The sequence below is a fragment of the Galleria mellonella genome, unplaced genomic scaffold (assembly GCF_026898425.1).
Source record: "Galleria mellonella isolate WM207_F2 unplaced genomic scaffold, CSIRO_AGI_GalMel_v1 utg28, whole genome shotgun sequence".
Taxonomy (NCBI): domain Eukaryota; kingdom Metazoa; phylum Arthropoda; class Insecta; order Lepidoptera; family Pyralidae; genus Galleria; species Galleria mellonella.
Window position 1 is genome coordinate 2,398,757 of NW_026442064.1, and position 15,433 is coordinate 2,414,189.

General features: G+C 34.8%; 1 protein-coding gene across 1 annotated transcript in view; it reads left to right on the plus strand.

The window, feature by feature from the left end:
• LOC113514496 (transmembrane channel-like protein) overlaps positions 1-15,433 on the plus strand; it is a 35,948-nt gene that overhangs the window by 12,498 nt on the left and 8,017 nt on the right. The window contains exons 3-8 of the mRNA XM_052895497.1: positions 4,998-5,160; positions 10,071-10,242; positions 10,952-11,096; positions 12,119-12,223; positions 13,197-13,385; positions 14,520-14,752. Of these exons, the coding sequence (XP_052751457.1) occupies positions 4,998-5,160; positions 10,071-10,242; positions 10,952-11,096; positions 12,119-12,223; positions 13,197-13,385; positions 14,520-14,752 (1,007 nt within the window). The remainder of the gene's footprint in view (positions 1-4,997; positions 5,161-10,070; positions 10,243-10,951; positions 11,097-12,118; positions 12,224-13,196; positions 13,386-14,519; positions 14,753-15,433) is intronic.

Sequence of the window (15,433 nt, forward strand, 5' to 3'; positions counted from 1 at the left end):
TGTGTGTGTGTGTGCGTGTGTGCGTGCGTGCGTGCGTGCGTGCGTGCGTGCGTGTGTGTGTGTGTGTGTGTGTGTGGGTGTGTGTGTGTGTGTGTGTGTGTGTGTGTGTGTGTATAACTTATTGTTTTCTAATTTTTATCTACTATGTTTATTGTGGTGGTATATATATTAATTTATAATGATGACCAATAAATTGATGAGAAAATATACAATCGAAAATGTTTTCTGCACCTTACGCTACATGAGCCCGATGAAAATTACAAATGTCATATGCCTTCAGCTAAGACACTCGCATAGAAAAATTATTACTTACTGATAGTTTTTAAACATTAGAAAAAAGAAAAAGATTCGTAATTTAAACTGTTTCGAACTTTATGTTTTTTGTTTTCTTACATTATTGCTGGAGGTTTTTAATACTTGACAGAATTCGAAATTCAATTTTACAGATTAATCTAACTTATAAAGGTGAAGCAAATAAAGTACTCTATTCTATTCTAAGATAGCTCCTGTCAGTTTTTTTTTTACATTTGATTAAAAATATTGGTTGAATAATAGCAATGTTTATAAAATAAGAAATATTTAATATTTTACTTTGTGAATTCGACTCTGCTCTATTGCAGTGATATTCTTCGCAGACCACAAACCAATTTTGATAGTTATTTATATATGAAAATTGATTACTATCAAGACAATTCCATATTCCATGTCATTATTCTGTCTCATTTTTATAACGGAAGATCGATGTCTATTTTAACAAATATAAGTAAGTAAATACTATTTATACACTAAATATCAAAAGAAAAAAAAAAAAAAATATAAATAAAAAAATAAAAGTAAAGTCGTTCTTCTTATAAAAATATGTCTACAGAGTAATCATAATTAACTTAAAATACATAAATCAAAATTATATTTTCATTATCTATCATTGAACGTTTGTAATGCGTCCTCGACTGTCCACATCTTGAAGATATATTTCCCACCGCGCCTCGCAATAATAAACTGCTCTCCTCTATTAATTTCTAATCATAAAGATCAACTTGTATTGGCATAGAAATATTGTAGCATTATCATTAAATAAAATAATTAATTGTACATTGAAAATTCGTATGATATTCCTATTTCCGTAGTAAAAAACAATACAGACAATAAATGGCAATTTAGTTTTCTTAAAAAAAAAAAGAAATATGTCTTGTGTAAAATACAGAAATTTTACCTTAATAGAAGTGAAAAAAAATTAGATGAGGGACATTCATGGAGAATATTCCATCCATTGTCATGAACAAAAAATAAATTAAAATTAAGGTACAGTATGTGTGCACTGTATACGTATATAAATTCGGCAAACAAGACATCATGACTGTGACGCGGCGTCCTTTGTCACGAGCTACGCAAAACACCTGTCCCGTAAATTGTCCAATTTATAGCCCTGTAAGCGATGAGCCTTGGCCACTCGGTTTCACTGCAGGACAGTCCAGTCCGACCACTGGCACAACAGCCACAACACGACACGGGCCGAAAAAAAAAAAGAAAAAGTGTCATTTAATTATCTGTGGAACTGAAGTTGAGTCAAGTTCAAACTATTTTTAAAATTCGAACGTATTCCAATTTCTTTTTTCGATATTTGATAAACATTTTTATTGCTATTTAGCTTTAAATTATATAAAAAGAAAAAAAAAGCATCAAACAATTAAAATCTGACGGTAAAGACCTAAGTGAACGTAGTTACAATTCCCCACTGTTTTAAGTAATGAAATTGGAATTAAAATTAATAACTTGTTTGATTAAAAAGCACTAGTTTGCAATTTACATATCATACATCATAATTAAAGTGAATTCATTTACGGTGAAATCCATTAATATTCTATCCATCAAATTATTATCACGTCTAATTAATGAGATCGTAATTTTATTACAAGTCTTTTAAAATATATATAAACTTTTTTTATAATAAAAACAAAATTAATACACATATTTTTAAATAAAAAGTTAATGCAACTACGTGCATTGTTATAAACTTAATTTACACCATTTAATACATTTCCCGTTTTCTTTTTGAAAAAGCAAATGCATTTTAAACTTTACAATATGAGGACTGGTGAGATTCATTACACGAATAATATCTCTGAATGGAATACAATAATCGAAATTCCATCTTATATTTATAGGCGTAAAAATTTAAATTGAACAGTAACACTTCGAAAGATTAGAATTATTGTCTTAATATATAATAAAAATGTTTCGTCTCTTAATTTATTTAATAGCTCTTTGGGAGTATTCAAGCGAAGTATAAGACGGTATATACTAAAAAGTGATAATAATTAGCAAGTTTTTTTTTTGATGATTGAAAATGGTATGGTAACCCCGCCTGCACTAACGGGTTACGCTGGCGGAGCACCAGTGAAGGGTGATAGATGAGAATGAAACAGGCCAGTTAGCCCATCATGATGAATTCATCAGGAATTAACCATGATAGTTTCCAGGGAGAACCGCGAGGAGGTCGACCTGGTTGGGTATATTGCTAGCAATGGGATCCTCAGTCTCCATTACTAACAATCCCTTTCCCCCCAATAATTAGCAAGCTATACGTATATTTATAAAGAAGCTATTTACACTGTCGCTATTCAGTATTGGATATAATTTAAAATGTGCACACATATGTATCATAGTTTATATATACATACAATAAGTACCTAATTATAAGTGTAATTACTTTTTGTGCTATAATGAATAAAAAAAAAAGTTGTTGGCCGTCCAAAGCGCATTTGTCTTATTCAGCGTTCCTGCGTTTGAAATTAAACTATACAACACGTGTAGTAACCTCTACTCTATATAATATTTAATATTTATTTTAATATTACCAAAAGATGACAAAGTACCTTTGTATTGCACTAAATGCTATGAAATACATTTGTGTCGTCTCCATTACAGCATAATTTACTTGTTTAAAATTTCGTATATTGTCTTTTTTTTTTTCATTTTTTCAAATGCGTATTATATATTGTACTTCAAAAGAAATATCTTACTTTTATTGCTTATAGATATAACAAGAACTTAGGAACTTTTAATATTAATTTTTGTTGTATAAAACAGTAACAAAGAATAATCTATCCTTAAAAAAATTGGCATTTATATTAATACCAAGTAGGAATTAAAAGTTTAGTGAGTTTAAAAACAAAATAACGAAACAATAATTTTAAAATTGGAATTTGGTATTATTCCTTTTCTACATAGGGTAACAAAATACAAAAATATATATTAAATATTGAATAGAAAAAGGTTGTCTGGAAGAGATTTGTTTACTGCCTTTTGTGCTCCATAAGTGTAACATATATTAACTAGCTGACTCGGCAAACGTTGTTTTACCATATATATTATTTCGAGAACTATACATGAAAATTTATCGTACAATTATATTATATTCGATTGCCATATTGCAACCCTATTGCGGAATATAAAAATCGCGATTAAACAACAGGAGTTGATCGTAAAAGGGTGAAAATTTAAAGTTGTATGTATTTTTCAACGCTAAATCATTATAAAATAAAAATATAAAAATTTTGTAAAAAAATAAACAAAATATTTAGGAATGGGTCACCCTTATCATTGAGGGGTATGAAAAATTGATGTTGGCCGATTCTCAGACCTACCCAATATGCACATAAAATTTTATAAAAATCGGTAAAGCCGTTTCGAAGGAGTTTGGTAACAAACACCGTGTCACGAGAATTTTATATATTAGATGTTACATCAAAGTATATTTTTTCCTATGTACGTATTTTTCTATTCGTGTCTCTACTAAAACAACTGTGCTTTCACGACTGTTCCGGATTCAAAGGTACGATATGGCAGTGATGTTACAGGTTACAGAGGTATATCCCTTAATATTTAGCATTACAATGTGTGGTAATGGTGAAGAAATTGACAGTCTACACGATGAAAAAAGGTTACCATTACCTATGTACATATGTATCATAGATAGATAGACATTCTTTATTGTTTCCTCTAAAAGATTACAATAGTAAATTTATTCGAGATATAAACAATTACAAGAAATAATCACAATGAGAAAACAATGGGCGACCTTATCGCTAAGAGCGATCTCTTCCAGGCAACCTTTGGATGGAGAGGTGTAATTATAAACAGTTTGATTGGAGGCACGATGAAGACTCATATCATATAATAAAAAACAGTGCTAATTCAAAATTAAAAAGTCAATCTGATCTGGAAAATGGAAAATGACTGTGTTTCGGTTTGAAGGGTGGGATATGGCAGTGCATTTACAGGCTACAGAGAAATGACACCTGAGTTCTCAGGAATGGCAACGCGTGGAGGGTATCATGGGCGGAACAGTATACTCTGTTATGTCCATTGTACTGCTTATGTTTATAGGCGACGGTTACCACTTTCTATAAGGTGGGCTTTCTGCTTGTTTGCCATTATAAGTTGCATAAAAAAATCTGGAAAATATTTAATCCAACCGCTCGTGACACAATAAAAAAATCATTTTGTTTTGATTAAAAATAATGTGTCGTAATTTACGAGTAGGCAGCCCAACGTCAAATTACATTACAATTAATTTAAACCTATTTTTGACACACATTTTTTTTTTGTTTTTTTTTTATACAACTTAAAATGGCAAACAAGCTGACGGCCCACCTGATGGAAAGTGGTAACCGTCTCTAACACTATGCTATGTCTATAAAATCTGTGTATCTTGAAGATACACAGATTTTATAGACACACACACTCTCACTATCTAGTAACTATTGTTATGATGTACTGTAGTGTAGTTTTTTATTTCCTTCCAAATTACATAATTACTCTATATAATTGTAAAATTTAGAAAGAAATAAAATTGCCTTAAAAATTATTGTTTTAAGCTATAAATCGTATTATTGTTGATTTTCCAATAAATAAATAAAAACATAAATAAATCAAATCAGGCGAAGCCATAGGAAATAGCTAGTTGTTACATATATATATAATGCAATCAACAGGGCTCGTGTGAACAACCACCCATCTCGTCGCAGCCTTCCTTCGACCGTTTGTCCGTGACGTGGGCGGACCCCGGCAGCATGGCATCTTCAGGGGTCAACCTGTGCCATCTGCCCTCGGAAACGCCCATCAGCAACGAAGTCAAGTTTTCACCATCCGCTGGTGGTGAGTTTCCTTCATCATATATTAAAGTATATTTTAAAAACTGCCTTCAATTTTAGAGAAGTATACATGTTCAGCAATGAACAGTGGGCAGCTGAATACAATAGGACAATCTCTGTGTTCAGAGAGAGAATAGGATTGCTAGTGACGGGCTCTAACAACCTATCAGGTCGACCTCCACGCGGCTCTCCCTGGAAACCATAGAGGTTGATGCTTGTGGTGTTCATCACGATGACCTGCACACATCTTCACCTATCATCTCTCACTAGTACCCCGCCGGTCGTTACCGATAGCGCAGGTGGGGTTGCCATTCCATTCTTACCCGTTGAAATAATAAATCCCTTTGCTCATAGTACAGTCGACAAAAGATAAGCGTGGATGTATTAAAAATCATTTTTCCTCGCATGGATCAAGACTTCCTCAGCTTTTGTCCGATTCTATCCACCACTAATACTTAAGAGTAAATAAACAAAAAATCATACACGTAAACATTTTTATTTGCTGTTTGTACATAATCATATCAGACTTTAACTGTCCACAGCTGAACATTGGCCTCCCCCTAATGGAAGGTTTTGCCAGTAGTTGCCACGCTTGGTATGCGAGTTGACAACCGCAATTAGGATTTTGATGATGTTTTAAGAGGGACGTTGCTGCCCATCCCTTGACTATTTTTTTTTAAATGGATGATAATGGAATGGTAACCCCACTCGCGCTATCGGTATACACCGGCGGGGCACCAGTGAAGAATGATCGGTGAGGACGAAGTAAGTCAGTTAGCCCATCGTGACGAATTTAACAAGAATTGTTCACGATGGTTTCCAGGGGGAACCACGTGGAGGTCGACCTAATAAGGTATATTGCTAGCAATGGGGCTGGCAAACTCCATTGCTAACAGTCCTTTTCCCCCCTCCCTCGACCATTAGGTTCCTTTAGTCGCATCTTACGACACCTACGGAAAGGTAAGGGTGGCACATTCTATGCCCGGATTACACAGATCGTTTTTGTATATAAAGTTAAATTATACGTTTACTTCTTTAAATTGCTTTAGCAATTACAGTATATGAGTGTATTAAATTTATTTATAATTAACAAATTTATTTTAACTTAAATAAATATATTTTAACTTAAATAAATATATTTTTGCGCTGCGAAATATGCAACTGCGAATTTTAACAATAGTCACAAAATGCGAAGTGAGTTTTATATATTGACCTTCTTAAAAATTCAGGCCATTATACTTGTAAGTACAATTATAAGTATTATAACACGAACAAGGGAAAAGAAAAACAAAAGAAAAAATATACTTTAGTATCCATTTTCTTTATTAAAAATTTAAATGTATCTACCACTGAGCAAACACGTTATGACTATATTCGTACAAAATTTCCATGTTTGTACGAGAAGTTGTCAATTTAGTAGTTTCGATATAAATAAATAAGTAAATAAATAAATATAAATTATTTTTTTATTTCTCTCATAAAAATTTATATCTAAATAGGTTACAATTATATTTGAAAAATTAGTAAATTTTTACAATCACATATTCAATACCTATTTCCAAATTTCATATCTGCTTTTATGAGAAACTGGCGTCGGTACTAGGATACCGGGTATCACTACAGATCACCAGATTACCAACTAAGGGACATCTATTTTTACTTAGACAAGGTAATTTTCCGAAAAATAGCAGTTCAACTATATAAATGAATTAATAGAATCTGCATGACATAGTGAATGAACAAGTGTGTGTGAGAGAGGAAGTGAAGAGTGAGCTTAAGAAGAATGGCAAACAAGCTGACGGCCCACCTGATGGAAAGTGGTAACCGTCGTCTATAGATATGAGCAGTACCATGGACATAACAGAGTAGACTGTTTCGCCCATGATACCCCCCATGAGTTGCCATTCTTGAGGACTCAGGTGTTATTCCTCTGTACCCAGTAAATTCACGCCATATCCCACTCTTCAAACCGAAACACAACCATGCAAACACAACTGCTTCACGGTTGAAACACGAATAGGACAGAGGTACCCAAGCAATCGACTTTTGTACAAAGTCTCCCTCTGGTAGATATTGATACGGTTACTATAAATATTGAAATGTAGTTATATAATAATTTATAGCAAAACTGTTAAACTGTTAAAACTGTTGTACTTCCATAGATACTAACTAAAATAACTGACTTTATTTTACATGAAATATCACATATTGTAGTGGAAGAACTGCGTTGCGAAACATAGCAATTTTTTACTTGTTATGCTTTTGATGGTATCTATAAGCTACTGTAATAAAATTTATTACTTTAATTACCTTTTATTTCTAATATGAATTTACTTTGTTTAAACAAAAAGAGATGTTAGACACGCTTTTAGTCGGACGTCTAAACATGTATCGAGCATCTGTCTATCGTAAATTTAACTTTTTGTAGTAAAACGATATATCGTCATAGTCGTAGAATACTGACGGATGTTTATATGTAATCTTTGTCAGATCCGTCAGTATTCTACGACTATGACGATATGTTTTTCATCTATTTAAACAATGTAGTTTAAAATGAAATGCACCAATTCTTTGCCACGAAGATATTATTAAGATTACGTGATATAAAATACTTTTTTTATTGTCTGCCTTTTACGACCGCACACAATCTTCGCCGGCGGCAGTAAAAACTTCTTTCTTTTTCGGCGTCTCCATTAGGTATAGCAGGTAATATTGTGTAGGATAATTTTCCAATTATGGCTATCATATTCGATACAATGATATATATGTATTTGTATTATATCAACGGATTAACGGAAACACAGTTCATTTCTAGATTTATTTCTATACCTAGTTTTATTTAGATTTCTTTTTTATACAACTTAGAATGGCAAACAAACTGACGGTCCACCTGATGGAAAGTGGTAACCGTCGCCTATAGACATGTGCAGTACCATGGACATAACAGAGTATACTGTTTCGCCCATGATACCCCCCATGCGTTGCCATTCATGAGGACTCAGGTGTTATTCCTCTGTACCCAGTAAATTTATGCCATATCCCATCCTTCAAACCGAAACACAGCTATGCAAACACAACTGCTTCACGGTTGAAACACGAATGGGACAGAGGTACGCAAGCAAACGACGTTTGTACAAAGTCTCCCTCTGGTTGGATGTGGTGTGAAAATAAATACTAAATAGTCAACAAACAAGGGGAAATTGTAAGTGTTTTGAATTTTGCTGGAAACTCAGTCATCTCTCCCATCGTCCTACTTCTTACTTCATTAGATTTCTTGTCTTATAGATTAAGAAAAGTAACTGTTATTTAAAAAATATATTTATCTGAATTTTTTTAATATAGCAACTTTTCCTTATTAAAATATGTAAAATATAAACTTTTTACTGAAGATCAGGCTATAGAGCTTAGTTTCTATGCTTTTCCCATTGTGGAGAAATTGATACTACTATTCTTCTTACAATTATTATGGCAATTTTGCATTATTAAAACATATATATTAAAAACTTTTTACTGAAAATCAGGCTTTATGGCTTAGTTTCTTTGCCTTTCTCATTGTGGACAAATTAAAGGTACTACTTCTGCTGTATCTGATAACTGTCATAAAGCCATAAAATCTTTGTAGATATCTCGCATTAATTGCCATCTTAATATTATTCCTGAAACCGCTAATAATAATGAATAGTTAATAAACATTATTATATATTATATATAAAAAATACTACCAGAGGGAGACTGTGAAAAAGTCGTTTGCTTGGGTACTTCGGTCCCATTCGTGTTTCAACCGTAAAGCAGTTGTGTTTGCATGGCTGTGTTTCGGTTTGAAGGGTGGGATATGGCGTGAATTTACTGGGTACAGAGGAATAACATCTGAGTCCTCAGGAATGGCAACGCATGGGGGATATCATGGGCGAGACAGTATACTGTGTTATGTCCATGGTACTGCTCATGTCTATAGGCGACGGTTACCACTTTCCATCAGGTGGGCCGTCAGCTTGTTTGCCATTCTAAGTTGTATAAAAAAAATAGTAGATACACTTAAACAGCGATTGTCTTCTGCGCTAATAGAAAATACAAAGAGTCACCACTCGATTACATCCTAAGGATATAAGAGGTTACTTAAAGAATCATAATAATCAGTACAAGAGAAAAACAAGTCGATACAGCCGTCTCCTGGCTGATAAGTATAGTAATTATAGATTAATACCTTTCTTTCCCATAGACGTCGTAAGAGGAGACTAAAGGAACTTAATGGTTGAGTGATAGGCAGCAACGTTCTTCTTAAAACATCATCAAAGCCGGCCAACTGAGGTTACCTATCCGCTTATCAAACATGGCAACTACTGGCAAAACCTCTAAAGGGGATGGCCTATGTCTGCAGTGGACAGTTAACGCCGGTATCAACATCCTCATATCATGAGGAATTTGATACCGGCGTTAACTGTTAACTTTGTAAAACTTGTTAACGTTGTTGTTAACTTTGTTAAACGTTCGTCTGCTTGGGTACCTTTATTACATTTTTGTTGCTACCGTTAAACTAAAGAGTATAAAGGTACAAGACCTTAATCTTTAGGTATGACAACGCATGTGTATGATACCATGGGCATCATAGTCAACTTCAAATTCGAATTATTTTATTCAAACATTTTTACAAGCACTTTTAAATCGTCATTTTCCTGTAGTGTCTGTAGTTACTCCGTAATATCTGTTACGCTTTTATCATCTAGTCTAGGGGCCGTCAGCTTTTTTGTTATTCTAAATATCATAAATAATAGAAAACCGTACCCAGAACTATCTAATATTGAACGAAGTTTACTCCAAATAAGATTTAAATCAATTGGTTCTTATAGTTACGGATTATAAGTAATTACCAAATTCGAGTAAAACATTGTCGTAAAATATAATATTCTCACGCAGAGGGATCTGAAGACGAGGACTACTCCGCCAGTCTCAGTGCTGTGCTGCGTCAACGGAGGGCCAGCCTGAGACGATCTCGCAAGGGGCGAGCGAGACGCTCCTCCTCGCCTTTCCTAGCTGACGAAGGTCGCTCACGAAGACGCTCTTCTGTCTTCACTACCAGCTCTGGAGAGTAAGTTATCCTGGCCTTTCTAAGTGTACTATAGATATTCAATCCTGTTTTTTTTTTCTTTTTATTTAAGCGTTTCCTCTTGTCGGTGCAACTAATTCAAGAGGATCTTCCAGCCAGCTCAATCCTTGCCATATCCTTGACCTCCCTATACGACTACACCTAGAGTTAACTTTATCTGTGCCATGTAGTTATTCTTCGGTCTTCCCCTTTCTCTTATGCCCTCTACTTTTCCTTCTACTATGCTCTTTAAAAAATCGTCATGTTCTATAATGTGGCCCAGCATTTTGCCTATTCTATTCTCTGTTTTTGTTAATGTTTATTTCTGTTAAGTATCTTAATTTAATAAAAAAAATTGCAGTTTTTGAATTAGAACTGGCAATATAGAAAATAGCCATTCTGTTTGGACATTTTAGGTAAGTCTATTTTGTATTATGAATAGAGGAATGTTAATTTGTGTAGCACAATAGCTTAGCACATTTTTTTACATCTGTGAGGTCTTAAGTTTGATGAGTTTATGAAATGAACTAATCTTCAGCGGCCTCGTGTCATGTCTGGGTGTACTAAGTACAGTACTGAGTATGAAGGAATAAATAATCTAATAAGGTTATTTCGTCATTAATGGAATACAATATATCTGCCACACTCGATATGATAGTCACCAAATCCAAGTCTTCTATGTTGCTTATATAATAATTATTTATAAATATAGCACTGCAATATCAATGGAGGATGGACAGTCGGTTATAGTGACGCAGGAGCAAATCTTTCAAAACATTCACCTTCACAAAGAGGTGTTGGGTTCAGTGAAGCAACAGCCTCTTGGCATGAGAAGAAAGCTAAAAATTGTTCATCAAGTAAGTCGACGTTTTATTATACGAAACAATAGATATAATATGCTTTCATCATCATCATCTCAGTCATCATCTGTTCACTGCTGAACATAGGCCTCCCCATAAAGTATGAAAAGGAACGGTCTTGATCTATCTGCATCTACTGACTCCCTGCAAAGCATTTGAGGTCGTCACTCCATCTAGTGGGGATGATCCTATACTGCGTTTGCCCATAGGGGGATCGCCACTTAAGAACCTTTCTTCCCCATCAACTGTCGGTTTTTCAAGCTATGTGACCAGCCCATTTCTACTTCAGCTTTCTTATACTTCATTATTACTTCATTAATATCTATAATTATATCGATACGTGTCAATTGTGTTTATATTCATGTTTCTACCGTTAATCATGGCTGTGTTTCGGTTTGAAGGGATATGGCAGTGAATTTAAAGAGCACAGTGGAATAACACCTTAGTCCTCAGGAATGGCAACGCACAGGGATTTCATGTGCAAAACAGTATACTCTGTTTTGTCCATGGTACTGATCATGTCTATAGGCGACATTTACCACTTTTCATTAGGTAAGTCGTCAGTTATACAACTTAGAATGGCAAACAAGCTGACGGTCCACCTGATATAAAGTGGTAACCGTTGCCTATAGACATGGGCAGTACCATGGACATAACAGAGTATACTGTTTCACCCATGATACCCCCATGCGTTACCATTCCTGAGGACTCAGGTGTTATTCCTCTGTACCCTGTAAATTCACGCCATATCCGACCCTTTAAACCGAAACAGAGCTATGCAAACACAACTACTTTACTGTTGAAACACGAATGGAATAGAGGTATCCAAGCAAATGACTTTTGTACAAAGTCTCCTTCTATGTTGTGATTCAAAACTATTAACTTCTTTTTATGTTAATAAAACAATAGACTGGGAAGAAATAAAATTAGATGGAAGAATATATTAATCGATTTAAGAAAATAAAGAAATGTTGTAATACGAACTAGTTTTCTACATTTTACTTAATTAACTTTCATAGGCTAAGACCTACATCAAAAGACATGAAGGCCAACTGCAGGAACGACTAGCACAATCGAAGAGCACTAGAGATATTTACGCGCGATTCACAATTTTATTGGCTGCAGTAAGTGATTTTGCTTTGTCTATCTAAAGTTTAAAGCATAGAAACAAAAAATGTAGCAAATACAAATAATATATCGATTAGTAATGAAATGAAGAACTTTCAAGTCTTCTGTGGTGATGAAGTAATAGTTCAGTAAGACACCACTTCTATCACTAGGACGCTATAGAGTTGACTGGGTATTCGTAAATTAAATAAATAAATATTAAACACGTTTTTCAAATTCATTTAACGCCAAACAACAAGATCCATTTTGTTAGTAGTAGACTTAAAATTACGTTAGTAAAAAAGGCTATAATTTAATGAATTATATACCTGTGAGGCATTCGGTTAGGACGGCGAAAACTGGTTTCTTCAAGCATGGTTATTTTGTCTTATATAGTTTTTTATGGGTGAAAATGGTATGGTAATCCCGCCTGCGCTATCAGTATACACTGGCGGAGTACCAGTGAGAGGTGATAGGTGAGGATGAAAAGGCAGGCCAATTAGCCAATCGTGATAAATTCAAGATACATTTGTTACAATAGTTTCAAGGGGGAGCCGCGTGGAGGTTGACCTAATAGGGTGTATTCATAGCAATAGGGACTGACCTCCCCATAACTATAAAATTTCCTTTCCCCCCTTGTCTTACGAATACATTCATGGTCCTGGTGAAATGCCCTATCACAAGTACATGGGCATCCTCAGTTTTGTCAGAGTAGTAATATGTCCATTTTATGGGTGGAAACCAGTGTCAAGTAAAGATCGAGAATTGAAATTATTAGGTAAAGATATTATAGCGTCTTAGTCTTCAGGAATGGCAATGCATTGGAGTACCATACATGTATATGGCAGTGTGCAATGTACATCGTGCTGTTCATGACCGACATAATTATAAGTTGTAACACATTTTCGTCAGCTTCTCTACCATTCCTGGTGTCCAACATTTGAACTAGCAAACAAATATATTATACAAAAACCATTATGTTTTTTATAGAAATGGCAACAATTAAAACGCGAAGCCGCCAACACCTCAAACCTGCTTATACCCTGGGAGCTACGCATCAAAGAAATAGAGTCGCATTTCGGCTCTGTCGTCGCGTCCTACTTCACATTTCTTCGATGGTTGTTTTGGGTCAACCTGGTCATCGGCTTCATACTGCTAGTATTCGTAATTATTCCTGAGGTACTGGTGAACTGTTTGCGACATGTTCATTACTAACAAATATGTACCTAGAGAGGAAGAATGAACGAGAAAGGTTCATCGTACTATTAAGTTATACCATCAACATTTATAAATCTTTATTCAATAATATTTAGTAACAAAACAATCAACAAGTCCGTCTAATGGCTGCAACTATTATAGCACATAAAGGGCCCTTACATCAGAAATAGAAATATATCTTACATGACTCAAGATATGTAAAGTTTGAGTCATTAACAGAATCAAGTAGTAATTTATTCAATGCTATCTCTCACTATAGAAACATGCAAACAACTGGATTACGTGGTGGCAAAATTTATCTTCTAGTTATAAAATTTTGAATACAGTTCGTAGGGGGGGAAAGGGATTGTTAGTAATGGAGACTAAGAATTCCATTGCTAGCAATATACCCAACCAGGTCGACCTCCTCGCGGTTCCCCCTGGAAACTATCATGGTTAATTCCTGATGAATTCATCATGATGGGCTAACTGGCCTGTTTTCATTCTCATCTATCACCCTTCACTGGTGCTCCGCCAGCGTATCCCGTTAGTGCAGGCGGGGTTACCATTCCATTTTCACCCATAAAAAAAAATACAGTTCGTAATGGACGCGTCAGATGCCCAGGCTCTTAACTTCTATTTCTAAAATCACTTCAAATATCATATTTAAAAAAAATACAGCTTCCCCTTATCTGAAGACTATTAAAATCACGTAATAATAAATATAAGAATGTATAATTTACTAGGCTATCCTGGTCATGTGTTTGCCACCAAACAACATCGTATGCTTGGCTAACCGAATAAATTGCAACCAAAACATTGACTGGTAGGGTACGGTATTTACATAGCTTTTATACAGCCAATTACCTGCTTCATAAGTTAAAGTACCTTATGTTATAGAAACTAGACAACAAACGATTGGGAACATAGCACAGAACACCCAGAATTGAATCAGTTCAGAAAATCTCGTTTACTAATTTGGTAATAAAAGAGGGGACAATAGACAACGTATTCTGTAATATCTCTGGTTTATTTTTGTCAAATGTAATTGAAATCTGGTTTATATTTCTATATTATAAAAAAGAAAAAAAAAAGTAATACCGAAATCCCTTGCAGTACTTAACAGCAGACCCCCAGCAAGATGGCTCGAGGAAGATCATCATGGAAGAAGAACGCCGGAACGCTACCAACCTGCTCACTCTATGGGAATTCGAAGGTGTACTCAAGTGTTCCCCGATATTCTACGGTTACTACAGTAACATAGAGAGGCCTCAGTACTGGATGCCGCTGGCTTATTTCCTGACTGGACTAGTGGTGTATATTTATAGTTTCGTCGCCATATTGAGGAAGTGAGTTTAAATATAACTTTATGGGGTACATGTCCTTTTCATGTTCCAACAGCTAAAGACGTATTAAATTTCATTTAATTACTGTCTTGGTCGAATGTAAAATAGAGGGATTCGATACAGAAATACAATGTAAACAGACAGAATGCATGTTTATTTTTAAATATATATACGAAATCACACCTGTTAAATTAGAACTTGAACTCTAGAAAGTTATTGAAATATACCTAACTATGCAAATACCGAAATATGTGTAACACATTTTTTTTAATGGATGATAATGGAATGGTAGCCCCGCCTGCACTAACAGTATACGCTAGTGGGGTACCAGTGAGGGATGATAGGTGAGAGTGAAAAGGTAGGTCGGTTAGCCTATCCTGATGAATACACCTGGCATTCAGCACATTGGTTTCCAGGGAAGATTACGTGAAAGTCGACCTGACAGGGTATATTTCTAGCAATAAGAGTGATAATCCGCATTACTAACAATCCTTTTCTTCCTGTATAACACATATAGAGATATGCCAGATTTTACCAAAGGGAGATTTTGTACAAATCGATTTTTTGGGCCTCTGTCCCATTCGTATTTCAACCGTGAAGCAGTTGTGTTTGCACGACTGTGTTGCGGTTTGAAGGGTAGGATATGGCGTGAATTTACTGGATACAGAGGAATAACACCTGAGT